The 26,021-nt window shown below is 43.4% G+C and overlaps 1 protein-coding gene across 2 annotated transcripts in view; it reads left to right on the forward strand.

Annotated features, from left to right (window-relative positions):
- The window catches only part of ARHGEF4 (Rho guanine nucleotide exchange factor 4), a 123,006-nt gene that overhangs the window by 3,725 nt on the left and 93,260 nt on the right, over positions 1-26,021 (forward strand). The window contains exons 2-3 of one of the 2 annotated variants that reach the window (XM_032119238.1): positions 449-775; positions 6,115-6,244. In XM_032119238.1, the coding sequence (XP_031975129.1) occupies positions 449-775; positions 6,115-6,244 (457 nt within the window). Of the gene's footprint in view, positions 1-448; positions 776-6,114; positions 6,245-13,262; positions 13,630-26,021 lie in introns of those variants that run through there. The other variant, XM_032119239.1, reaches the window with a different exon arrangement.

A 26,021-nucleotide genomic window follows, 5' to 3' on the forward strand; every position in this document is an offset into this window, starting at 1 on the left:
TGGATAGTGTAAAGAGCACATCGGGAAGCACAGGGCTTAATATGTCAGACCTGCAGGCATCCACAAAGCCTTTTCACACTGTGTAAGTGAAGTACAGCTGGAAAACCAGAAACACACAAGAGGTCATTTTTCTGTTTTCAGCGACATCGTCTGTCTTTGTAAATAATATTATACAGACAGAGTGACCTAAATCCTGGTGGTAATGTTAGTGTAATATGGATCTAGAGTGAGGGTGAACAGGGCACTGTCCTGTGTGGAGGGAGTGTATATCACACTCTCAAAGGATAGCAGAGCTGCTGCTTCAGGGTGGAGTACTCCTAAGCATTTTCTTCTGAGTAGTTCTGTGGCTGAATAACTGAGCTTTGCCATCTTCTGTTCAAACTGACTTGAAGCAAACAAAATTTCCATCCAACAAACCCTGTGTTTTCATCTGCTGTTTGTAAAACAGGAGTCTAAAAAGCAATGTCAAATGACACCTGAAAAGAGGCCAAATAAGAAATGGGTTCCCCATTGCAAAAGGAGGCCCCCCCGGGTTCCACCATCCCCATGCCCTGTCTCCACTCTGGAGAGCAAAGCTCGGAGGCTCTCCTTCCTTGCTCCAGATGAAAAAGCCAAGGAGATTCCAGAGACGAGGAGGAAGAGACCTAAAGCCCTCTATAAGTGCTTCAGCTTCGATGATGTTTGGATGGAGAGGAATCAAAAAAGGAAGCTAGAGAAGGAGACACAGCCAGAGGGAGGGGTTCAATTGCAACATCTCCCAGAGGACCCCTTAAAAGTAAGAAGCCATACACCAACCTCCTCGTTTCCTGGCACTGTCTTCCTCTCTGCTTCGGCTGCTTCTCTCTGCTATCATCATATTCCTGTCCTTACATTTTGTCTGGTGCCACTTCTGTCAGCACTTCTGTGGGTCTGGTACTCTGTGGAAACCGATGAAACACTAAACTGGTCCTTAAGTGATGATGTCTGAAGGTGGTGGGTTTCTTAGCCTCTGTAAGTGAACGGTTCATGCCGTGTGTGATGCTGGAAATGGAATGCAAGAGCATCAGGTTGCTTTGTGAGCTGAATGATGGGGAGGGAAAGGAGCAAATCAAAGTTTCCTTAAATCAGTATAAATTAAACGGATGAAATCTCATTCTGTGCCTTGGGGTGTTGCTGCATATCTTTAATAACAGACTTCTAAATTAGACTTCCCTTGTATCTGAGGCCAACTCCACAATTCCTACTGAAGAAAATTCCTGCTGTGAAATGCTCAAGAGAACATTGCCATTGAATTTTTAGCTATTAATATTTTCCTCTCCACTGAGGGAGACTTTTAGTTCAGCATTATGATTGCTTGTGAAAAACTTTGTGGCTGTTGTGACTCACACTGATGGCATCTGTTACTTTTGGATCCAGAGCTAAGGTCTGTTCCCTTCAGGGAGAGTCACAAATCTGTATCCAAGAGCCAAAATTAGCCTTAATACATACAAAAGAACTTCTGGGGAAATATGACATGAGATCAGGGGATGCTCTATGCAGCCTCTCATGATATTGAGAAAGTTTCTGATCAAGCTTGAAATCACATAGCAGATACTCAAGTAAAAACTTTCCTCAGGGGTTTCTGTTTTGGTCTGTTATCTGTATTTGTTTCCCATTCTCTCTGTTGTCCTGGTTGCCTGTTTCTCATTGTTCTTACATTAAAATGACAGTTTTGGAGGGGATCTGAGGCCTCAGTAGTCCCACCACCACTTCAGAATGTGCTGGAGCTTATGTGCACAAATAGTACTGTGAATGCTGAAGGGGAAACATTGGCCTGCCCATTATGGCTTGCCCAGAGAAAACCTGCTGCCTCATGCCTGTCCAGCTGGAAGAGCTCCCATCAAACCGACAGACACCTAGGACAGCAAACCAGGCCAACCCCAGAAACAGCATTTCTGAAAAACTGCCCACCGTTTCCTCTTCTAAGGAAAGAGACTAAAAATCTGTGCTATTTTGTATGTGTCAGGCTCTTCGAAACAAAGTATTGCCAGTTGCTGCTCGTATGGGTGCTGGATGTGATTCTGTGATGTGTTTCCTACTCTCAGTTCGGTGAGGATGCTTCCCTGGCTCAGCTCCCTACCACCTGTGTGATGGAGACAATGAGTAATGATCCTGAGGCATGTGTATGTTAGGATACAAAAAAATTTAAAAATTACTGACTTGGGTTACTTTTCTGCCTTGTTTGAAGTTCTGAATGCTTAGTGCTGTACAGGGATGAAGCAGGCTAGTGAAAGTGAATGCCTGGTCAGGGACTAACAGAAATCAGTGAAATGTACTAAAAATATTTTTTACAATTCCTTGACAAGCATGGATAGAGATGGAAATCTAGCCCATGCTGCAGGGCATGTGGGCCAGCACTGAGACCATTAGCGCTCCTAAGAGGAGTGACCAGTTCCCTCTATAGCTTCCCCTGGAGCCATCAGATTACACAGCTTGAATGCTGTCTGCTTTGCTGATTGACTGCACATTTGGAGGCTGCCAGAAAACAGCTTCTCCTTTAAGCATCTCCACCCTTATTTTCTGGTGCAAACTTACCTCTAAATTGCAATCAGCTGCATGATGATTTGCAGCTGCCCCTGTGCCCATGGAGGCCTCTCTGAGCATCACCTGCCCGGGGGGCTCCTGGGCCTCAGACGGTTTTCTGGTTCATTCTTCTCTGGGTAGAAGTATGTAGGTAGGTTTGGGGTTTACTTTTTCTGTCCATTTGTGCTGTGTAGGTTACTGACACTTTAATCTTTGTGGGCAGGCCAAGAAAGCCAAATGCTGGTTTATTGAGAGGACTGTGGGAATTCAAAGGCTCTTTCTTCTGCCCATATAACTGAATTTCTTAGACTGTGCTTTTTATTTATAATAGTAATCACACAGTTTCTTTTTCAAATTGTTTTATTCTGTCTTTGCAATGCTTTAGTCCTGTAACAGTGCTGGTTAATCATACTCCCAAGTGTCTTGGGAGTGCTGTCACAAGCCACAGTGTTTGAGGGCAGTTTTAGAAGGATGCTGAATCTCTTTTAATAAGAAGAAACAAATTATCACAAAAGAAGCTCTGTAAGATGTTTATTGTCTGTGTGGTTTTGTGACTGCAACAAGGCAACTGTATGGGGCTTTGGAGATCTGAAATTACAAATCTGATGTTTTCTGACATGGCTGCCTTGGAATGTGCGGCTTCTGTTGTGACAAGTCACGTTGTGTTAAGTCAAGATCAGCTCAGCCCATAAGGTGATGTAATGCTGTAACATTGGGGAAACAACAGGGCAGAGCAGGGAGGAAGTCTTGATTGTTCAAGTGCTAATTTCTGATACTACTCTATCATTCAGATCAGTGTACACAGAGGAGTACAATGGAAATATAAGGCTACTCTGAGGGCTGGCAGTTGGGACAGGGAAAAACATACAAACAACCAAGAAATGACCTATAAACTAAAAAAACCCCCTAACATTTAAAATGCCAGTTCTAAGCAATTCTATATATGTGGGGGGTTTTTTGCTTAGATCCCGTAAGCTGCTCTGCTCACTTAAATGGGAACAGCCTGTGTAAATTCCCAGTCATACTCAAAGATTGACCCAGCTGTCCCTTATAATGAGATGCTGCCAGTAACAAGCTGAGCAGCTTCTGATCTTGGGCCTTAAAGTCTTAATGTAACACCCCCCATGCTGCCCACCCCAAGGGGAAGAAGAGAAACATAGCTGCGGATGAATCTGTATTCTTTTTGCTTGTCCATAGACTTTGCCCTTTGCATGGTGATGGGTTTCAGGCTGTAGCCTGGGGTCCTCATGCTTGTTTTTAATGCAATATAAGTTCCCTAACTGGAGCAGAGACAATACCCCAAACCACTGACATATGGAATGCTGTAACGGCAATGGGCTCTGTTTTGGGATTTATTTTTTCTCTGAACTGCCTGTCTATTGCCTCCTGTGCTTTCCTGTTTTTACAAAAACTTAAACCCTGGCTCTTAAGCTTGATGCCTCTTGAGTGCACAGCAATAGGAGCACAGACATGGCTTCTACGTGCATTTGTTTGAGCACAGTTTGTGCACTGCCAAATTAGAGAGATTCCTAAAAGGCCCATCAGGGGGCTATACCCAGAGGGGGTATCATGCAGAAAAAGCTCTTTTATTTTGAAAGAGAAATGAGAAGCAGTGAAAAATAGATCTTTAGCTCATTGCCCTGAATATGACTCTGGAAATCTGATTTTACCCCATCCAAAATAAGAGAAAATGAAGTTTTGTAGTGTGGTACCATGGTTATGAGCACTGTGGACGCCTCAGAATTTTAGAAGGTAATGAACACACTTTGAGGAGGGGTTTAATGAGAAAAGTCTCCCCCTGTTTTGCACCTGACAAGGCACGGATATACAAGAGAGATCCAGTCTCTCACAGGGACTGAACTGCTGTGCATAGGAGCATAGAAATAACCCCCTGGAACCTCCAGCAGAAAATATAGGAGAGAGGATCTTTACTATGGTCTGGTCCCTCATTTCCCATCCTCTCCCTTGTAAGGTTGTGCAAACCCTGCCCACATATTACTAACACCACTGAAAATGCTTCTTCTCCTGAGTTAGGGTTCTACAGGCCTGGTTTCCATGCTATAGGAATTAAATGATGCCTGTACCCAAAATTTGCTCTGATGTCCCAGGAATTAATAAGAATGAAGCCTGCAGTTTTTATTGTAACAGCCTTAGGCCAGGGTTCTTCTTTCTAGTCTTAAACAGAACAATAATGCATTCTATCACCTTTCATGTAAATAACCTGGAATTTACCCTTGATGTTTTCAGAGCTGTGGCCCAGTAAGTTATCTTGCTTGATTTTCACTGTCACCAGAAGAATGTGTGCTCCCACACACTCTTTGCTATGACTTTTCTAGAAAAACAGGCACTGCACAGGCTAATTTGAACAGGGATCATGCTATCCCTCAAGAGATGGTGATTTGTGCCAAAGTATTGACTGTGCTCTCTTTGCTTTAGAAAGGTTAAGTCCAGGAATAAACAACCAAACCAGGCCCAGAACAGCAGCACTCTCAGCTGTGTGAGCACTGTGTGCTGCTTAGTTTTGGAAGGAGGGTTTGGCTAATGGCCATCTACAGGAGAAGTTTCAGCATCAAGGCTAGTCAGCAGACTTTATGCTGATGAGACATGCTGTGGGCTGGTAGGGAGAGGGAAAGATCCTAGAGAGAATAGTGGACCTCAATATACCAAGTTCCTGGCTCAGTGAAGGATGGATATGTTGTAACTGAATGTCGCAGTGGCAAAAGGAAGGGGCAGTAGCAATAGACATGAAAGACTGGCTATGCCCAGAGGACCAGTGCTTACCATCCAGCTGATCTCCCAGTCACTTGCAGTCACTGATGTTTTCTGCATGTGGCATCCACAGGAGAGAAAAGGAAAAAGGGATAAAAGCATGCCTGCAGTATGCATTAATTACTAACTCTGTATTAGAGGCCATGAGCTATGTGTATATATCTATATGTTTTCCCCTTTAAACCAGCAAAAGTTATTAATTCAATGAGATATGGCAGTGGTATAGAGTTTTCAAAGCTTCATTAAGTTCTATAAGTTTTATAAAATCAATCAGCCAGGTATAGGAGAGTGTGAAAATTCTTACTTGCACCTTTAGCTGAAGAGAAGAATGTTGTTATCCACATTCTATATGGCTGGGGACTGGTACCAATAAATCTCTGAGGGGAAAAGCTTTATTTTCATGTTAAATACTAGAAGAGGAACTATTAGTCACAAAGCTGTAGGAATAGTTCTGTAGCTTAGGGGATGACCTCTTGTAGTGATATTCTTCCCCCCCACTAGAAACACTTCATAGGAAGAAGTGAAACTTTCTGTGAATGGAGGTGTGTGTGGCTGTATGCGAAGAAGGAATCCAGTATCTGCTTATCCACTTCTGTTCTTATTACCTTGCAGTTTTCCTTGCCTTCTCACTGTTTTCTAACGTTTCTACCCGTAATCATCCATGTGTGTCTACTAATGTACTGCTTACTTACCTGGGCAGGTATCAGAGGTGGGAAGAGGTGCTCTGGGATGAATGCTATATTTTGTCCTATGGGGCATCTAAACTTAATGTTCATTGCCTTTATTTTCCCTCTCCTGTTGCAGGCTGGAATAAGTCCATCTATCACATCTCCTGCTGCCTTTGACATCCTGCCACTGAAACTGCATCCATTTTCCCAGAGCACTCCGACAGGCCTGGACTGCGTGGGCTGGAAACGGCGCATCTCCGTTCCCGGTGTGTACTCTGTCCTGGCTGGGTGTGAATGATCATTATTGAGTATGGAAACCATGTGATAAGCATTCTAACCTGTTTATGATGATTGCTGCATCCATGTCTGAGCAGAAATCTGCTTTAGAATTGAATCTTTCATGTGCTTTTCATATTCGGGTTTGTTTTCTCCCTGAGTGGATAAACAGGGTGTTGTTTAAAGGCATGGTCAACTTTCTAGTGAAGAAGAGATCACTTGTGGCAATGATAGTGTGCTTGATGTAGAGACATTGTATTGTCTCGTGAGAACTCTGTCTCACCTATGATGGTGTCAGCTCTATCACACTCTTGAATTAGATTTCCGCAGACGAAATAGACTCTGCCTTGTGTTTGCTGGAGACCACTACAGTGGGAATGGTGAGGTTCATCTCAAGTTGCTAATTAGGCACTAAAGCAACTAAATGAGCCTCTGGAGACAGAAGTTTCCTGCACTTTAAATCCCCTTAAAGAACAAGTATGCTGTGTTTTCATGAGGAATGCACATGAAGTATCATGTCTGCTTCATTTCTGATGACTGACACTTTCTCAGAATTAAAATCTAAGTTGCACAGATTATTACACTGTGAGACATATCTTTGCCAGGTTTTTAAATTCTCCATCTGACGGTGCCTGCCCAAACACTGCAGATATCTCTATCACAGCACTTTGGGGTGGAACAAGAAAAACAGAACGCAGAGGAGTTGTTTGGCGGTTAGGAATCTAGCCAGAAAAAGCCAGCCACAGTTGGGTGCCAAGCTGCCATTTCTGCCTCAGAAGGTCTCTGTGCCATCGATTAAACCCTGCTGGAGTTACCTAATTAAGGGACAATAACATTGTACTAATTACATCAGAGTTGAATGGTCATAGTATTTTGTCAAGCAAAACTGGTTTGCTTTCTGATGCTTTGTGCAGCTCATGCACAGAGTCATGAGGCTTGATCTGGAAATAAGAAAACAAACTATTTATTATCGTGGTGTTGAGAGCCCAGCCTTTTCTCTCTCAGCACTGAGGGCTTTGATCACTTGCTGTCACAAGCATCTGGTGTTGCCCCAGTGCTTAGGACCAGCTCCCTGGCTGAATGAAAAAAGCTGCAGCTTTACTCCTTGGAAATCCCAGATGGAAACCCATCATTGTCAAGTTGTCTGTGCATCTCTGACATTAGCTGAAATCCCTGAGCACCACTGTCATAGAAGTAAATTCTGAGTCACAGCTGAGACAAATTTCATGGTAGTTCCCAACTGGGACATGAGGGAGTTAAAAAATATGTATGAATTTCTGAGGGTGAATAGGGGAAGTAAATGTATGCAGACTGACCAGCTGGCAGTGCTGTAGGTGTTTATATGCTGTCTAGAAATGGGGCATGCAACCTGAATCATCTGTGATTCACACAATATTCCTGAGACAGGTATGAGTGAATTTCATACCATGACCTAAGCCTGGGCCTCAAGAATTTCTGAGTAAATGTAGCAAAACAACTGAAATGGAGCAGAATCCTTTTACTGCCACCAAAACCATGCACCTGGGAAAGGAAACTGATGAAGAGAGGAAGCAGAGGTTCTTCTGCCACAGCCATGTCTCTTAGCTGCTGCTTGTGGGCTTCATTTCAAGCATTTTGGGGGAGATGAATGTGTGCACGTCTCCTGCCTGTGGTAGGACGTGGATGAGAAGAAAAGTGCAAGTTACTGAAGTTACTCTCTGATGCTGAGAGGTCAGTTGTGTCCTTGAGGCAACAGTAGTGCAGCAGAATGCCCTCTGATTCTTGCATAGCTTTGTTGTGATACTTGTTTTTGACAGAGCATGTAAAATAAATATAAAATAAATGGTTAATTCATTTAATCTAATTTTAAGATTTCTAACTCCAAAGCTGCAACTGCTTGTATCCCAGTCTATGCTTTATTCATAAAAGACACTGGACATGAAAGTACTATGCAATATCCATTGCTGCTAGATACTTCCAGGGTGAAAATAGGGATAAATTTCCTGCTCCCAAAGTCTGCACGTGGTCACCTTGTGCAGGGAATGCTGCAGAGATTGGAATGGGCTATGGAGGCCTCCCTAGTTCTTCAAGTGTGAAATGATGGCTCTCATGGTCCCAGCTCAAACGGGTCTCTCAGACTCTGTCATGCACCTACCCACGGTCTGGGGACAAGAGCTGGGGACAGACTTACTATCCTAGGGCAGGCTGCATGTTCCCCGCTAGAACATAGCACGCGTGCAGGGAGAAGAGTTTCATTTTGATGCTGTTTCTGCTGTGCTCGTTCCGTTCCTCTCCGCAGTCGGAGCCATGGCGTTCCCTGCCTTTAAGCCATGCTGGCAGGAACGGGGCAGGCTCAGCGCTGTCACCCGGCCGTCCCAGCAGCGGGAGCAGGCGCTGCCCGCCCGTCCCTCCGCCCCGGCAGCTCTGGCCGGGCCGTGCGGCACCAGCAGGTGGCTCTGACCCCTGCGAAATGCGGCCGGGCCGGGCCGTGCCTGGCTGCGCTGGGATGGGCGCAGCGCGGAGCCTCCGCCGGGGAGGGCTGGGCTGGACCCCGCTCCTACGCGTGCACACACAGGCACCCCGGGGTTACCGTCCTGTTCAAACATCAGGAACACTTCAATAGTTAGGAAGAGCTTTCTAGGCTGCGCCGCACACTTCAGCAGGTAGTGTTGATGAATGTCAAGCGTCTTTCCCCTTAGTTCACAGGATATTCTGATTTGGAAGCGATCCACAAGGATCATCGAGTCTAACTCCTGCCTCTCCCCAGTAGCCACACCATGGGTCTGAGAGCCTTGTCCAAATGCTTCTTGAACTCTGGCTGTCTTGGTGCTGTGCCCACTGCCCTGGGGAGCCTGTTCCAGTGCCCAACCACCCTCTGAGTGAAAAAACTTTTCCTAATATCCAGCCTAAACCTCCCCTGACACAGCTTCAGGCCATTCCCTCGGGTCCTGTCACTGATTGCTAGAGAGGAGATCATTGTCTGTCCCTCTGCTTCCCCTCACAAGAAAGTCAGACTGCAATGAGGTCTCCCCTCAGTCTCCTCCTTTTCTAGCTGTCTGGGTATCCCCATGTCTTCATTTGTACCGTTCAGTGTGTTCCTTACTGCCAGTGTAGGAAGCAAGCTACTTCCTAAAGCAGATATGGGAATGCTTTTCTGCTTTTTAGCAGCCTCTGAAGACCTTTTGACACAGGTATTGCACCAGGAAAGGGGTGGAAGGGAAGGGCCTAATATATATTGTAGTGAGCAGTAGCAGGATAACAAGACTTTGGGTTAAAGGAGTGGACCAGCATGTTTTTCTTTTAGGCTATGAGACCTATCTTCTTCCTCTTCTCTCCTGAGTCTGGTATCTGTTTATTTATAAACTTGAAGACTGCCTAAAATTGGGGATGTTGCTGGGAAGCTGTTTGGATGGTGGCTGCAGCTGTGAGAATGTAGCTACAACAAGGCTGAAGCCAGGAGATGGGCAGTTCTGGGTGTAAGAGCTACCAGCCCACAGGCCTAGAGCAGGAGAAACATTCAGGGAAGATGTTGCCATTTCTGAGCTTTTCCATAGGGATTTTCCAGTGGGAGGCAATCACAAGGTGACACAGTGACAGACAGGTAGCTGTCTGAGAACTGGAGTTTCTTGACATCCCTGCTCTCACTGCTATCTGTGCCTCCCAGGAAGAGACTTTTTTGTTCTTGGGCCAGCTTGTTACCCTTTCCCAGATGTTTCCCTTATGCTACCTCTCAGAGAATCTGAAACTCTTGGATAGGGACAGGGACACACACATGACCATAAACCTCCAAGGTTTGTCATATCCTCATAAAGGGAGAAACCTGTAACTAGTGTATTACAAGATAGGTTTGTAGCTGTGCTAGAACAAATCTCACACCTGTATTATTTTAAATCATTATCTAAATGCAGACGAAATATTTTTTGGCAACTTTTCACGTGTCTTGTCAGATTTAAACAGCCTCAGATCTTTCAGTTTTCTGCTATCAGATGTCTACAAGAGATGCCCTGGAGTTACACCACAGAGCTGTTGTTGGTTGTGTCAAGCAAAGGGGCATGAATTCGCTGTGACTGATGTGTGCTGATGGTGAACATACTGGTGGCCTTGGAAATCTTGCAACAAGAGTAGGCGAGCCAAGTTCTCAAGGGCTGAATCTTTTGTGGATAGTCTGGAAAACAGTGACCACTTAGTGATGCTGAGTTATCCTCTGGCCTCCCTGGTGTAGTGGAAAGTATTTCTCATAGGCAAAGGGAATGTTTGTTTACTCAACATCATGTGGACAACTTTCATCTTCTTTTCCCAGCTATAGATGTGCTGTTAAACTCACACTTGGCAGCAGTTAATGTGAAGATGTTTGACAGCCACTGGAGAAATCTGTCCAAGAGGGAAAATATTAGCTCAATAAAAGGACTTCATTATGTCTTATAAATATTTAGCAGTCCTGTAGTTCAGCAAAATAGCAAGCTGAGTTATTTATTCCATTTTTGTCATTTTAGTTATTGGACACAGAAGAAAGTGGTATGCAAGTTCCCAGAAGTGTATCATGGTATCTGTAGCATGAAATGTCCATTCCATCCCTATTAACTAGAGAAGTATAATTGAATTTAAGTGGCTAAAAAATAATCACATTGCCTACTGTATACTTTTCACTTTGGCTCTTAATCACAGAAAGATTAGACCTGCTATGTCAATCTTGGTTCTGTTTAACCACAGCCACAAACATTTGCCCTCTGTGAGGTCTCTGATAACATGTGCTCACTCTAAGGTTTTCATCCAGTCTTAAAAGCAGGGAAGGCCTGGTGGTGGCTGAGTTTCTGAAAACTTGTCTTAGCAAGTTGAGTGGGATTGTACATATTAGCTACTGAGGTGAAAGATTTAGCATACCAATAACAACTTTCTGTGGGGAAAGGAGAGAAGAAGATCCTGGCAAATCCTGAATGATTCTGGTAATCACTGTTCAAAGCTATAGGATTACAGTGGAACCCAACGGAGGCTACAAAATCCAGCAGATATTTAGGATCAGGTTGTCCAAGGCTAGCTTGCCTACCTTTACCAGGCTGTGCAGTGAGATCCTTCATCTTTAGCTGAAGGCAGTTAGTGCTACATCAGCTTTCAATAACTTCTCTCTCTAATGTCAAGGAAGAAAATCTCTGTGTAGATTTTACAACAAGAAAAAATAAAGATCTGTAGTCAGGGGGAACCCCTCTATGATGGGTTGCAGCCTTGAACTCTGACACAATTTTTGTTTTCCACAACTTGGCTTTGTAGTATTTTTCTTCTTTCCATTCTTTTAGAAAATTCCTCTCCAGTGCATACATACAACATACATACATACATAAGGATAATTAGGACTGAATTGAAGCCTCTCCTTAGCACCTTTCCTGTCTGAAGAGCTGCATGACCTTTCTTCTTCTCAGTGTCCTGTTCTCCACACCCACAGAACAGCTGCATTCATCTTTGTTGTCAATGCTTAATTTACCTTCCCCTCATTATTGTGATCAAGGAGAGTTTCTCTCCAGTTGTACTCGAATGCAGGCAGTTCTGGGAGGCCCTGGAAGAACCAGATCAATGCAGAAGAGTGGTTCTACCGCAGTCAAATAGAGAGCGCATTTCCATTTCTCTATTAGGAGGTATTAGATATTTTAGTCTAAGTAGCTACATTCAGAAGATAATTGAAGGAATTATTTTGTTACAGATCAATAGAAATTTTTGTTTTGTTATTTTTGTTACTGCTGCAGAGACCTTTCTTTTAAAGAATAGCTGAAATATTTAAAAACTCAAAACTTGATTCAGCATTGTTGGGTGCTTTGTGATATTCTCCAGTGGTGGAGCACGACATTTTTTCCTTTTAGGAAATACTCAGTAAACCAGAAGTCTGACTGAACTGAAATAACCCTGCTACTGCGTGGATAGTGAGGCAAACTCAAAGGGGTCTCTATGGGAACAAGCTGTGGTGGCTGTATAGCGTGGTCTTATTTACTTTGCAAAGAGCTCCCTTACATAGAAATTGTAAAATAAGCATTTTCAGTTCTTGTGTGAAATTGGGCTCCTGGGTTTGGATTTGGGTGCCTAGAGCTATGTTCACTCTCTATGTGACAGGAGCAGTTTGGGGTTCTCCGTTGTGGCCCACGTGTGGGTGGCTGTCCCTCTCCCAGATGTGCTGGTGCAGCTGAGCTCCTCCTTTGCTTTGGTCCAACTCCTACTTGCAGAGTTTCACCTGGCCTGGGTAATCTCACACTGAATCAAGCTGGTTCTGGTCTTACACTGTTTTCTGCTGCACCGGGTACAAACCATGTGGCTACTCTTAAATCATTTTGATAGTTTGACAAATCTGCCATCTGCAAGGTCTTTGAGCAGAGAGGCAGCCCAGAAATGCCCTTTATTATAAAATCTCTGTGGTGCCTCAAAGCTGTTGTTAAACTGCACAGGTATTTCTGCATTCTCAAGAAACTAGTATTCTTTCAGGATCCTTCTTATAGGGACACAGGGAATCACCTGTTAGATAATGAGAATATAAAACTTCCCAGTAAACAGTAGTTAATGCTGCTGTTTCAATTGGGGCTGAGGTCTCTTACAAAGATTACGTGTGGAAATAGGGATCATATCAGGTCTGCAGTCTGGGAGTGGATGCTAAATGATTTTTCAAAACTCCCAGCTGCGACATCCTCAAATCTCAATCTGTGTTTTTCTGGCTTTAATTTCATTTAGAATTCTTTTTCTGAGTACTTACAAAAATAGTTTTTTAATAGCAGCAGCCACAGCCAGTTCTAAACATGATTAGTTTATATGTTAAATCCTTTCTGAGTTCTCAGGGGAAGCAGATAACACAAGGTCTCTCTCACTTGGGCATTTTTAAAATGCATGAAATTCTACTATTTCCACTTATTTATTTTTAATCTGACAGTTCTGCTAAATTAGGAGGAGAGATCTCTGTCTCACCCTTGCTTTCTTAATGCCTTGAAATCGGCTTTAATAAAAATCAGCTGCTGGAAGCTGCAGCTGAAAGCAGTTGAGCTGCCACAGAGGGAGCCTCCTTAGTGGACCCCTATGATGTCAGGATGCATCGAGGCAAGCGGAGAGGAGGGTAGGAATCCAGCTCAGTGCTCAGCCAGCGCTGCCAGGTACCGCTGCCCTGGGAGCAGCTCCGGAGCGCGCTGCCCGATTCCTCCCGCAGCACAGCAGAGCCCCTGGCTCTCCCTCTCACCTGCCTGCATGAGGACCCAGCAGTGCCCCAGTGAGTCCAGCGGGGTACACAGTGGGGAGAACTGCAGCAGCAGTGGCAGCTCCGGGCTCTCGCCGGGCTCGGATTCAGACAGCAGCGGGGTGGTGTGTGGTGGTGGTGGCATGAGAGGCGTCCTGTCCAGGTACTGGAGCTTGGAGAGTCTTCACTCTGCCACAGGTAAGGGGCTCTTTTTTTTTTTCCTTTTTTTTTCCCTTTTTTTTTTTTTTCTTTTAACTGCTCTATGATATTGCACTGACCTTGAGAAACCAAACCAAACCTCCTGGAAAAAGTATATAATTTGGAAATGCAGTCTCTTAGTCTTGAGAAATAACCAAAGCATTCAGTGTTTGCTAGCTATACCCTCTGCAGACTTAAACCTAAACCAAAGCAACATAGACCATTAATAGACTTCTAAAGTCAGGAGGGAAGAAATAGGTTTTTAATGGCTTTGGAAAGAGTGCTTAGGCTTCTACCTGATTAAAGCTGTCCTTGCCTTTTGGAACGTTTCTTGTTTCAGCTTAATCGTATAGAGCTGAATGTTAGAGTTGACATTTCTCTGTGTAAATTCCAGTGTAGAGAGTATCACTGCCTCTAGAAAATGCCCAGGCGAGTGCTGTGCAGCAGATGAGGGCTAGGTAGGGTTGCACTGCCATTGAAGGAGGGAAAGGCAGTTCCCTGAGCCAGCTGCTCAAGTTTAGTTTTTGCTTTCCCATCCATTATTTAATGTCTTTCTGAACCAGAGATTTTGGAGGCAGGTTCACGTAGCCTGGACCTGTTCTGACTCAGCCTGTCTGGATGTGGCATTCTGGTTTTTAGTTACTGATGTGCCCATTTAGGGTTTGAATGTTTGGACTGCAAGCATAGTAAAGAAGCTTTCTTATTCCCAACTGATAGTAGCAAAGGAGCCTGGCAATGATGTTAACGGCCAATGACTGCTGAGCTGTTCAGCTGTTGCTGTTTAGAGAGATTTTTAATAGAGCTGCAGTAAATTAGTTCCTCTCTTAGATAAATTCAGACAAGTGCCTTCAAGGCCACCAGTGATTGCCATTTCCTTAGTAAAAATACCCAGTGCTACCGGCTAGAATCAAGGCTTGGGAAGAATTCAGGGTGCAGTACTGTGTAATCTGCTTTAGCCGTGTGTACTTTTAATTATTGAAAGGTTTTATCATTCCATCTGCTACTGTAGGTTTGGAGCTGTTTAATAAAATCTCCATTGCTGCTCTGTAGTCTCTGCTGAAGTGTGAGTAGCTGCACAATCATACAGGAAAGAGCTACAGCAGGGTGGCCAGTGTCCCTGACTTTCCAGCCCTCACACCACACCTTCTAGGTGGCCAAGAAGCACTAAACATCTACAGTGTGTCCTGAAAGTCCAGGGATAGGAAAAAAGCTGAGGGTGAGATCAAGCCATTGGTGCTCTGTTTTGGGGAAAGATCTGGGCTGCAACTACAAGATGATGTGCTTTTGCATCTCAGTAGCATCTGCTGGCTATTTTCTCTTTAACTGGGAATGCAGATTAACCCCAGCATGCTCTGACATTGGCATAAAGTAAGTCTGGCACAGGATCTTTTTGCCAACTGCCGCTCAGAGTTGCGCATGGGGCTGCCGTGGTAGCTCTGTCCCAGGGTTACAGGGTTTGCTGTCAGCTGCCCTCCCTAGATGCATTCTTGAGCTTAATCAGGTCAGTAGAAACAAATGGTGTACAGTGATACAAAAGAAGTAAGGTTGATAGCAAAAGCAGGTTTTGAAATTCTGTTTTTCTAAATGCTCTTTCATTTCTACAGTAGTCTTGCTCCCAAGGCTGCGAGGCATGCTGTCATTTTGTGGATGCTACATGCCTTTAGCAGGAAATACAGAAATGAGAGGAAATGGAATAGAAAATGGTATGGAGACAGACTGAGGACAGGGAAAAACCAAATTAAGTTTCATAATTACAGCATTGATATATAAATATGATAATGAAAGCAGATCACTGCCTTTCAGACTGTTGCTGCCTCAACATACTGTGGTAGGTATCTTCTCGTGTGCAAAAGATTTCTGAGCAGTTTGTCTCTACCTACTAACAAAATTCAGGTCAGAATTAGGATTAAACCTTTAGAGCAATGGCTCACCAGGAGGAATTTATTTTGGTTTGATTCTTCTGTCAGAATTCTTCTTTGGCTTAAACTTAGGAAGCTGTGGTAGAACTGCTCCTCTCCATCAATGTCAACTGCCTGTCTGAGGAGTGAGGCAGGATTTTTTTAAAGCTTGTGTTAAATAACATTTTTGAATGGGAAAATTTAAAACACTGCTTAAAACCCAAACAGAAAACCCAAGGGAAAAAAAAACGAGCAGGAGCAGTAGCAGCTGGCAATTCATGAGAGAAGTGGTGACTAAAATGTGTGGCAATGTCCTCTCCTCAGAGGAGCAGGGAGCCTCCAGCATCTTTCTGTGGGATACATCAAGAAGTTAAGGGGAAAAAAGAGTACAGACTGTGTGGAAACACTATGAAGTGCCCAACGTTGCATTAAAAAAGGTCAGAGATGAGTCAGTCCCTTTCTCTGTTTGAAAGGGATTCTGCATTTCCAGCAGCGACCTTAAGGCTGGACATGGTGGAGAGGGTTTTGCTTTTTTCTGACTGCTGTGTGTACATAAGTTTTTCTGTAGGGATCTTCATACTGAGCCTGTTGCTGTCTAAGACTTCAGGGAAGATTAGAAATAAACCAGATGTAAATGACTGAAAAGTGGAGGTGAAAAGAATGTGGGAGGTACGATTGGAATGCATCCATTAGAGTTTTTCTTTTACATTATTTCGATTCCAAGGAAGTGAAAAGACAGAGGTGTTTGTGTGTTTATGTATGTATATGATTGACAGTGTGTGATTTCAGAAATACAAATTGGCATCCCCTGTGTAGAAAAGATAGGTAGAGCTTTCTGAGGTTCACAGGAGCAAAAGCTGTCTTTGGTTAGTTATCTTCCTCTGCAGTCAGGAATGAAGTACAATTCCTTTTGGTTTGAGGTTGACCTTGTTGTAATATATTGATCAAGAGGGGAAGTTAATGTGACAGTTGAAAGAGAAAAGACCTGGTGTTACAGCATAAACTTCTGTGCAAATGCCATTTGAAATACAACTATACAAAAATATGGTTCAGGCTTGTAGGAAGTGAAAAAATCTACTGCTTTTTAGTATCAGTGCAGGTATTTCTGGTCTAAATGTCAATAAACACTACCTTACATGAGAAGGCCCTTCTCCCTGAAGCTAAATATAAACATGAAAATAGAGAATGCTTTACTGTTCTACCACACTCTCCATTTGAGGATGCCAGAGGACTTTGCAAGCATCAGTAACCCCCACAGGGGGCCCAAAAGACTTTCAAAGCATGATTTAGGATAGATGAAAAGGTATAGTTTGATACTTGGACAGTATCCTTGCTATTTTTAAATACTTATGAGCAGTGTCCAAGTGTTTGGCCAGTGCAGTCCTCCTGTGAAAAAAGGACTGGGAGCTAGGGTGGCTCAGCAATTCTGAAAATTGGGCCGTAAGTCTCTCAGCTGGACAAAAACCTACAAGGCATCCAAATTAAAAGCCAGTTGTGACTGTGCTCCAGTAAGTGATTCAGTGGCGCTATGGGTGCTCTAACCCTGGTTTCCTAGGCAAGACTTTGTACCCCAGGCTCATGCTGCCTGTATCCCATTCATCACTGTTGTACAACTCCACTGAAAAGTTTTCCTTTAGAATGTTTCCAGATTCAAGCCTGTGAGCAGCTCTTTGCTTTTCCAGCTCCTTTGTTGTGGGTCCAATCCCGACCTCATTAATACTTGTGTTTATTCTTTTTCTTGTCCAAGTTGGGGAGGACTGGAAAAGCAAAGAAAGGTAGGGACAAAGGGGGAATCACAACCTGGAGGACCAGTGGTTGCCATAGTTTCCCTGTGATCCTCTGTGTATTTGTGCATATGTAGCAATTTAATTGTACAGGCTACACTTCAGTGCGCCTCTGCACAGATTTGTGGCTCCTAATATGCAGATATGCTCATCTACTGCCCTTGGGAATATGGCCTTTAAACAAACAAGAAAACATGAAGCATGGGTGTGGAGGTTTTTTTCTTCATTCAGAGCTTAAAAAGAAAATTGTGGGTTTTTAAGGAAGGTTTTTTCCAAGTCATTCATTTCATTGTTGTGGCTGATGAGAGAGCCAGTAATAGAGCTGTGGCAAATGCTTTAGGTCTTTCTTGTTGGGCAAGAGATTTTCTTTTGAGCTCTTTCTTTTTCCTTTTTCTTCCCCTAGCCCTGTCTTTTTGGTACTGATGTCTTCAGCTGCGTTCATGGACTGCAGTGCATAATTCCACTGACCCTTCTTTCTCTAGGGTCACTCAGTCAGCAAGAGTTAGAGGTCACACAAGGGGAGATTGATTTAAGGTTCAAATTGCTTCAGAATGCATCCAAAGGAGAGCAGGGAGGAAAAAAAGTGAGTGCCTCAAAGCATCCAGTGCAGCATGTCAACGTTGTGTTTCACCCTTACCTTGGCAAATTGTGAGCTAGGATGTTCCATCTGGATTCACTGCTTGCACTGTAACATGTCCTATTTGTTCCCTCATATATTCTGTGTCACCTGCCAGAATAACTACCACTTATCTTCTGAACGTATAATTGATGGATTTAGGAACAAACAAACAACAATCCATGCTAAATTAACTTTGATTTTTCTCTCAGTGTGGATTCACTTGTAATGGTGACTGTTACAGCTAGGTTAAACCTAAGGGCGATCCTGAACTTTTGTGGAAGGATTACAGAATGAACATCTCTTGGTTGAATTAGTGAGCTGCCCTAAAACTTAAGTAAATATTTCTTAGTTGAAAATACATCTTCCATATAGTGTGTAGAGTGTTGCTGAACTGTGACTTGGCATCACATTCAAATAAGGAGGGCATCTATTTTAATAAGTGGTTGTGTTCATTCCAGTAAAGAGAATCTCAGTCAATGCTAAATGTGTGTAAACTTGGCCACCTAACACATTTAGTACACTTGGAGAAATGTTTTTTTAGTGCAAAGTATCCTCTGGCATAATGCATTTCCATTAAAGGGAATAAAAAAGTGTTAATATAGGTAGAAGTCTAATTGTGTTTCTCTACCTCTGTTTGCAGCAGAACAGGATTTTGTAAGTTCAGCTACTTTGGAGTTCTAATTACATGTTAACGTTTTGGGGGGTGGGGGTGGGGGGGTGGTTCTAGTTGACTTTCCCTTGAGATATTTTTTGTTCCAAAAGGAGTAAATGCTTATTCTCATGTCCCCGTTAGGCACAGATTAGCACCTGTGCCTACCAGAGATAAACATTCCAATCTTTGCTGACGCTGTGGTTGTAGCAGGAAAAGATAAATCTGTGGAGCACTGCCTGTGATACTTCCCCAGGTGTCACAGGCACACCATCTTCATCCTTTTCCTTCTCTGCCTTCAAAACAACTCCCATGAAGAACATTTAGATTGTGATCACTATTCCCTTTGCTGAGGAATATACCAACTTCTAAGGCTGTATTTTCTCAAATACTCAGTTACCTTTAGAGTAGCCTTTCAGACCAACACTTCTTTGGGATATATCCAAGCTTCAGTTGCTCCTATTTTTCTGCGTGGAAGTGAAACAGCTTTAAGCCACCTGATATGAATACTGCCAGCATCACAACTCTTGCAGCAGGAAACTATCACGGTCTAAGAGAGTGAAGGAAAGGGTACTTCAGGTGGTACCATGAAGCTTATCTGCCCCTTCCTTTCTTCTCTACCTTTAGGTAGGCATGCAAAGGCTGGCAGTAACTTGAATGTGCCTTTTCATTTGCATTATCCGGGTCTAGTTTGTGTAGGTAAAAAAGCAGCAGAAATAGATTAGAACATGTGCTGGCAAACAGTGTCTATGCCCAGTGGTCACTTGCTGCCTGCACGTGATGCAGCTTCGATATGGCTGCTTAGCAGTTAATTAAGTTAAACAATGTAGGGAACAATCATGCCTGTCCTTCACCATCAGGATGTAGCCTTTAAATTACTAAGCTTGTCTGTAACTAAGCTTATTTCCTACTAAGGTCTTGTTCTCCAATTCATCTCAATCATGAGAAGTGTCTTGGAAGGATTAGAGAAATATAGCCCTCTTCTGAGTGTCAGTAATTATCTGTGGAGGCTTCTAATTTAATTAGAATCCTGTCTCATCTCAAAATCCTTTTGTGGTCTGATGTTTGTTAAACCAGCTAACTAGTTCGGTGATTTGTTTAAAAGTGCCAGGAACAAGCTGAGTGTGCTGGACTGCACAGGATATTCGTCTGAGCAAGCCCAAAGTCTGAAGATGAGCTGTCTTCTTGGATGCTGAATGCTTTCAGTGGCTGCGCCATTCTAAAAAAGCTACTCCTAAAAGTGGTGTGTCTGCACATGAAAGTGAGACAGTAGCCTGGGTGTAAGCTGATAGGAAGATATTTTGCACCTGGTTAACTGTCTTGAATTATATTGTGTGAACATTCAAGTGTTGGCAGCTCTCACTGCAAATATACCTCGGGGTGCATTTGCCTAAACAGGTACAGAGCTTTGCTGCTGTTATTCTCAATCCCTGCTAATCAGGGAGCAAAAGATTCCCTGGACTATGATGTTGGCTCATAAGAGCACAAATAATTTTATTTTTTTTTGCCATGGAGTGCAGAGTAATTGCTTTGCTGGAGTAATTGAGCCATTTCCAAGTTGTGCTGTATCCCAGGGAGTGCTTATGGATGCTCTAATGCATCACCTCACGTGCAGCTGATTCCTGCATTCTGTGGCCTCCAGCAGGATGGAGGCTGGCAAGCGGTCGTAGAATAGGAGGGAAATTAAGCACTAAAGGCAGCTGAGTACACAATTGTTTTGAATATCCTTCTTGTTCTTACTCTGTTCAATTATCTTTTTGCCTCATATTTGAGTGCATGTGTGTATATATATACACCCATGCACATACATATATATATATATATATATATATGTATTTGTGTATGCACACACACACACGGTTATTCATTAGTTAAGCTTAGAAGAGTCCTCAGTGAGGTTTCTTGAAAACAAGCATTTCTAGGTGTGGGCTCTAAAATTTTTTTTGTCTACCAATGCCTAAGGCTTCTTTCAGAACCCTTCTTAAAGGATCTGATAAATGCCTAAATAAATTGAAATCAATTTCAAATCTACTGTTAAGGTACATGGAGCCATCCTCTTGCTTTGGAAGGTAAATTACATGTAAGTATTTATAAAATAACTTGAAAAATAAGTTTTTGTGTCAGGAACATGAGGTAAATGCAGAACTTTGATTTTATTTTTATTTTCTTTAAAATAAATTTAAAAAATCATTATAAAGGCATCCGAATGTTTCATGTTGAGAATAAAGAAAGATAAGACTAATGATGTTTTCAAACCAACTGGCAGAGATTTATTTCTATGTGAGAGTGAAATTGCAAGAGTTTTCCTTTTGGCTGATGGAAATAGTTTCCATGAAGTAGTTTTGAATTAGGCTCTCTCTTTTTTTTTTTTTTTTTTAATTGAAGTGTCCCTAAAAATGCAGGAAAAAAGGCAGTGTGCTAGGAGGTTAACGTTAACACAAAATGATCTGTTTTAATGTGTAGGATTAAGCTACTGTGCTCTCCCTTGGCCAGTGGAATCTTTCAAGGCCAGGTGTGAAAAGCCCTCAGCTCTTCATGAGCCAAGATCTCTACTTGAACATACATGGGAAAAGACATCCTTGGCATTTGGAAACAGGAGTTCATGGAGTGGTCTAAGAGGCAAAGGAAGACTACAAACAGGGCCTATGCACCTACTGGCCATGGCTCCCTGTTCTTGGAGCTGTCATTAATGTTATTCCTTGCAGGGGTCTTTACAGATGCCAAGGCACATACAAGTTCAAAGGAGGAAAAGCTGTCTACATAATTATTGAATTTAAACAAACCCAACGCAAACTGTTTGGAAACTAAAGGCTCAGCTGTAGCAGGAAGGTGCAGCAAACAGTGAGAATCAGTCTCATCTGCTGAACAGAAGCACCCCAAGGGCTGCTGGAGCTGCTTCTGTGCTGTGACTTCCCTCGCTAGCTCTCAGGGAAGGACCATACTCTGTTACACTGCCTGGTCTGGGACACAGTGCAGCTCTAGAGAATCACACAAGCCAGCAGCCCTGTGTGCTCAAATGGCCAGTTCAGAGTTCATCCAAAAAATACACGCCTGCAGGGTTCAGATGTGAGCTGGGTTCCAGCTGTGAAGTGTCTGCAGTTGGGAGGTGACAGCTGGGTGCTGCAGGCAGGTGTATGATCCAAGAGTAAGGCACTGGGTTGTTTCCAGTCCTATACCAGGCAAAGTGCTCATAGATTCCGTTGTGTGGCTGTATTGAAATTGTCTCCGTTTCTGACAATACAGAGTGACCTGGATAAGAGAATAACAGCCTGGATGCTGGAGCTGTTGTTTGAAGCACTGGGTTGGCTCAGCTCCTGCTGACTTGCCTGGTGCTCCGGCAGGAGGGCCCTCTCCCTGAGCAGAGCTGTGTGTCAGCTTGAGGTCACTGATGGTACATCCTGCTCAAGGCAAAAACCTACTATGCATGCCTGAAAGAAGCTTTGACAATAAACCTTTTAAGAGAGTTTGTTATGAAAACACAGCGTTACTAATACCCCGAAAACAGTGGATTTGGATCAATTTGAAACGTGGCATTCTTATCAGCCCTAAAAGCCTGAATAAATTAAAAAATATGCAGAACCCATCTGCACTGAAACTTGTTGATTGGATCTGTCATTTCTCTTTGGAGAGCACACAATAATTTAATTTGGGCTATTTTTGGTCCCAATTCTGAGCTTCACCACAATTTCTATACCGTCATAAATCTAGGGCCTGGTAGTCCTATTTCATGCTGTCTTACTGTCAGTACTCTGCATAGGCTGAGTTCTGGGGGATTGGTCAGGTTTTCTTCTGTGCATCTGTAGTCGCAGTTGGTGGTATAATGCTCACCTGTGTTCTTGCTGCTTTTTGTGGCTCACTTGAGAGCACACACTGCATAGCTGGGGACTTCTACTTGGCCCCAAATGCCACTTGACCATCATCTTTGAGCCACTAGAGGAAGTCTCCAAAGTAATTGTATGTAGGACAGCTTATGCATCTTTTAGGCAGCCACTTGTGAGTGTCTAATCCAGATAACTCCTCTGATCTGGAGAACTTAGCTTTCAGAAGGAAAAAAAAATACTTCCAAGGGTAAGAAAAAGAAATGTCACAGTGTTTCAAGCCTGTGACTTGACACTTGAACAGAATTATTTAAAAATGCACTGAATTAATTATGGCCAGGTCATTAGTCTTGACTTACCTAAATCCTTCTTGATGTCTCTGAAATAACAAATGTAGATGAGTGTGAGCACTGCTGCATCAAAATCCTGAAAGGCTGCTTGGCCAAATACATGTTTTTTCTGAATAAAGGTGGGACCTGCATCCTGGTATTCTATCTTCTTCTCAGGTGCTACCTTTCTTTCTTTCAGTTTTCATTTTTGAAAAATGCATCTTGATTGCAAAGATTTTTCCAGTTGCAATAAGGAAAAACAGAGGATGATTTATGGTTTTTTGGGAATATTGTGCAAATATAGGGAAGAGGAGAACCATTCTGCCCACTTGTCAGAGGACCAAGCACCCATTCTTCTGCTTTTCACTTGTCTTGAGGTGTTCACTGACTTGCAGTGGCACCAGTGCTTTAGCTTCACAGCTGACTGTGACCCAATTCCTTTATCATACTAAGCGAAGAAGGGGCAGTTCAGCAATTCTTAAGCGCTCAGAGGAAGATGAGTCTTGGCTAGGTGCAAACTGGAAGCAGGTTAGAGCAGGAGTAACTTCTTTCAGTTACTTCCCAACCTCATGACAAATGTTTTTGATGGCACCTTGACTTGTGTGGTTTTCTGTGCTGGCTGGAACATCGATCCTTTTCCCTTCTCTCATCAGGCAGCAGGGAGGATGGAAGTTTCCCCTTGTGTGGCTGTACTTTGCAAGGAAACTGAATTGTATGATTGACACTGATTTTCCTTAATCATGCTCTAGTTTCCAGAGTCCTGGAGAGCTGAAGCATCCTCTGCCGTGGGCTACTCCTGAAAACTTTACCTGCTGTAGAAGTTTCTAGTTTTGCTTGAGGGCTTCTAAACAGGTCTTCTCAGCCTGAATCTCAGAATGCTTTAGGTGCCACTGGAGACTGTCTAGTCCTACTCCCATGCTCTAACCAGGGTCACCTGTATGAGCAGTCAAGTTTGAATATCTCCAGGAATGGAGACTCTGCAACCTCTTTCAGGCTATGGCTACCCTTAGTGTAAAAAAAGTTTATATTGGAATAGAATTTACTGTACTTTGGTTTATATCTATTTCTTCTTGTCCTTTTATTGGTCACCAGATCAGAGTCTATGTCTTCTATACCTCCCTCATGAGGTACATATACACACTGTTAAGATCTCCCTGAGCCTTCTCTTCCCCATGCTGAAGCTTCCAAGCTCTCTCAGCCCCTCTGTGTATGTCCAGTGCTTCAATGCCTTAAACATGTCTGACCTTTAGCTGGACCCACTCCAGTACATCCATATGTTCCTTGCAGTCTCATTTGCCTTGGAGTCCTGGCTGAGTTTAATGCAGTGTGTTTTCTGGACTCCTAACCACCCTAATGATCATCTTTCTGCCTGTGGGTAGCAGAGCAACTGGTATCACATCTGCAGCTTTATCTGTCAGGTGCCTTTTTTTTTGGCAAAGCAGGTAGGGAGATTAAATTTTCTGAAAACACAAAGCAGAAGCAAATTTTTCCTGCCTTAGTCCTGAGGGCCAGGGTTTGCTGACAGTTGGATCATTGCAGGATTCACAAGTTGCTTCCTATTGATCAGCTGAGCACATAGCTGGAGAGGAAGCTTTGAGAAGCCAAGACAGGTCAGGGCTGCTTAATTGCAGCAGATATTGTAGCTGATGGTTCATTGGTGTGCCTGTACAGACAGGGCTTGGTGCCTAAATCTCTGAAGCAGTGTTGGATTCTTTTAGGGTATGAATTGCATGGTGTGGGATATTTTGTTGGTGGAGGGTTTTGTGGTGGCCTCTTGCTGCATGTTTCCACACTTGCAAAGCTTACCAGTGGGACGTGGGGTATGAGCACCCGATCAGTGCTGCTTTTGTTTTTCTGAGAGTAATGTCAGAAATCAGCTGGACCATGGCCTCAGGCCAGACTTTGGTGCACATGTGGGAGGGTTCTGGTTGTACAAATAGTTTATGCAAAGGTGAAGCCTTGTCTGAAGTATCCTTGGAAAGCACTGAGGCTGTGTGCTCTTTGAGCAAGCCTTGTATGTGGTTTCTGCACTATGTACAGACTCATTCAGTCCTTCTATTTATAGCACTCTGTAAGTAACAAGTCATAGCACAGAAGGGACCTGCCATGTTGGCCACAACAGCCTACAGTTTTGTGCTGCAATACTCTAATTATTAATCCCAGAAATCTATGTGAGAGGCCAGTGTGCTGGTTAGAATGAGCCCTTGCGAGAAAATTCCCTGGATAACCCTGCTTAAACACAACATCCCTTGGTTGTGAATATCTTTTCTTGTTGTTCAGCCTGTTGTGTTCAAAGGGTTTTGATCTAACAATTTTCTTAGACAATTTAAAGCATTGCCATTAAAATAGGGTTTTCTCCTGGAAGCACTGGTCTCAACTACTTTCTTCTTGACAAAGCACCTGAGGCAGCAAGACTTTGGGAGTTCCTTGACACAGAGTCTGGAAGTAGACAGGAATGCTGTGAGGAAAGGGATTTTGGCAATCACTAACTCTGCGTGCTCTCTGTGGCAGGCAGGCACTTTACCTGCATTCCTGCTCTGTTTTCCTCTCCTATAAAACCTAAATACAAGGGGGTTGTGTGGGTTGCTAAGTGCTGTCTGTAAGACAATCAAAAGGAAAACAGAGCTGGGCCATAGACCAAAAACATTGTTTCAAGTACCTTAAAAGGGCCACAGAAAGAGTTTGAACTCTGCTGCAGGTTGGAATTTCCTGGCTCCCTGCATAGCTCTGATTCAGGATCTCAGAGCCCTGTGCTGGAACTGTCTTTCACTAATTCACTGTTTTAAATGGATTGATGTTAAAAACCTGTGCCGTTCACACACTGTGTGTTTCTAGATCATCACTGTGCTGGGATGATGCTACAGTGCAGCAAGAAGAGCAAGGTGCATGTGTTTTGTCTTATAACATGTAGTGTATTCCAGGCCAGGTTGGGTGGGGTCCTGGGCAACCTGGCCTAAGTGGTGGCATCCCTGCCTGTGGCAAGAGGTTGGAGTTAGGGGAGCTTCAAGGTCCATTCCAACCCATTCTGTGATGATTCTATGGTAAGGCAGCAGCTGACAGAAGGACCTCAGGTCATGCTCTGCGCTGTAATGGGGTTTCTTCAGTGAGTGAGGCTGTTTGCAGTGCTCCACAGGAGTCCTTCCTGCTGTGTGAACCTCACTTCGCTAGGAGAAGAAAAATGCTGATGAATCCTTCTGAAGTGACTTAAGAAGTTGTCTTTCTTTGTTTATGGCAGTCTTTATTTCTGGTGAAATAAAACGAGTGTACGAACCTCAGCTCTTTAAAAATGAGAGCA

This window comes from Corvus moneduloides, chromosome 10, assembly GCF_009650955.1.
Source record: "Corvus moneduloides isolate bCorMon1 chromosome 10, bCorMon1.pri, whole genome shotgun sequence".
Taxonomy (NCBI): Eukaryota; Metazoa; Chordata; class Aves; order Passeriformes; family Corvidae; genus Corvus; species Corvus moneduloides.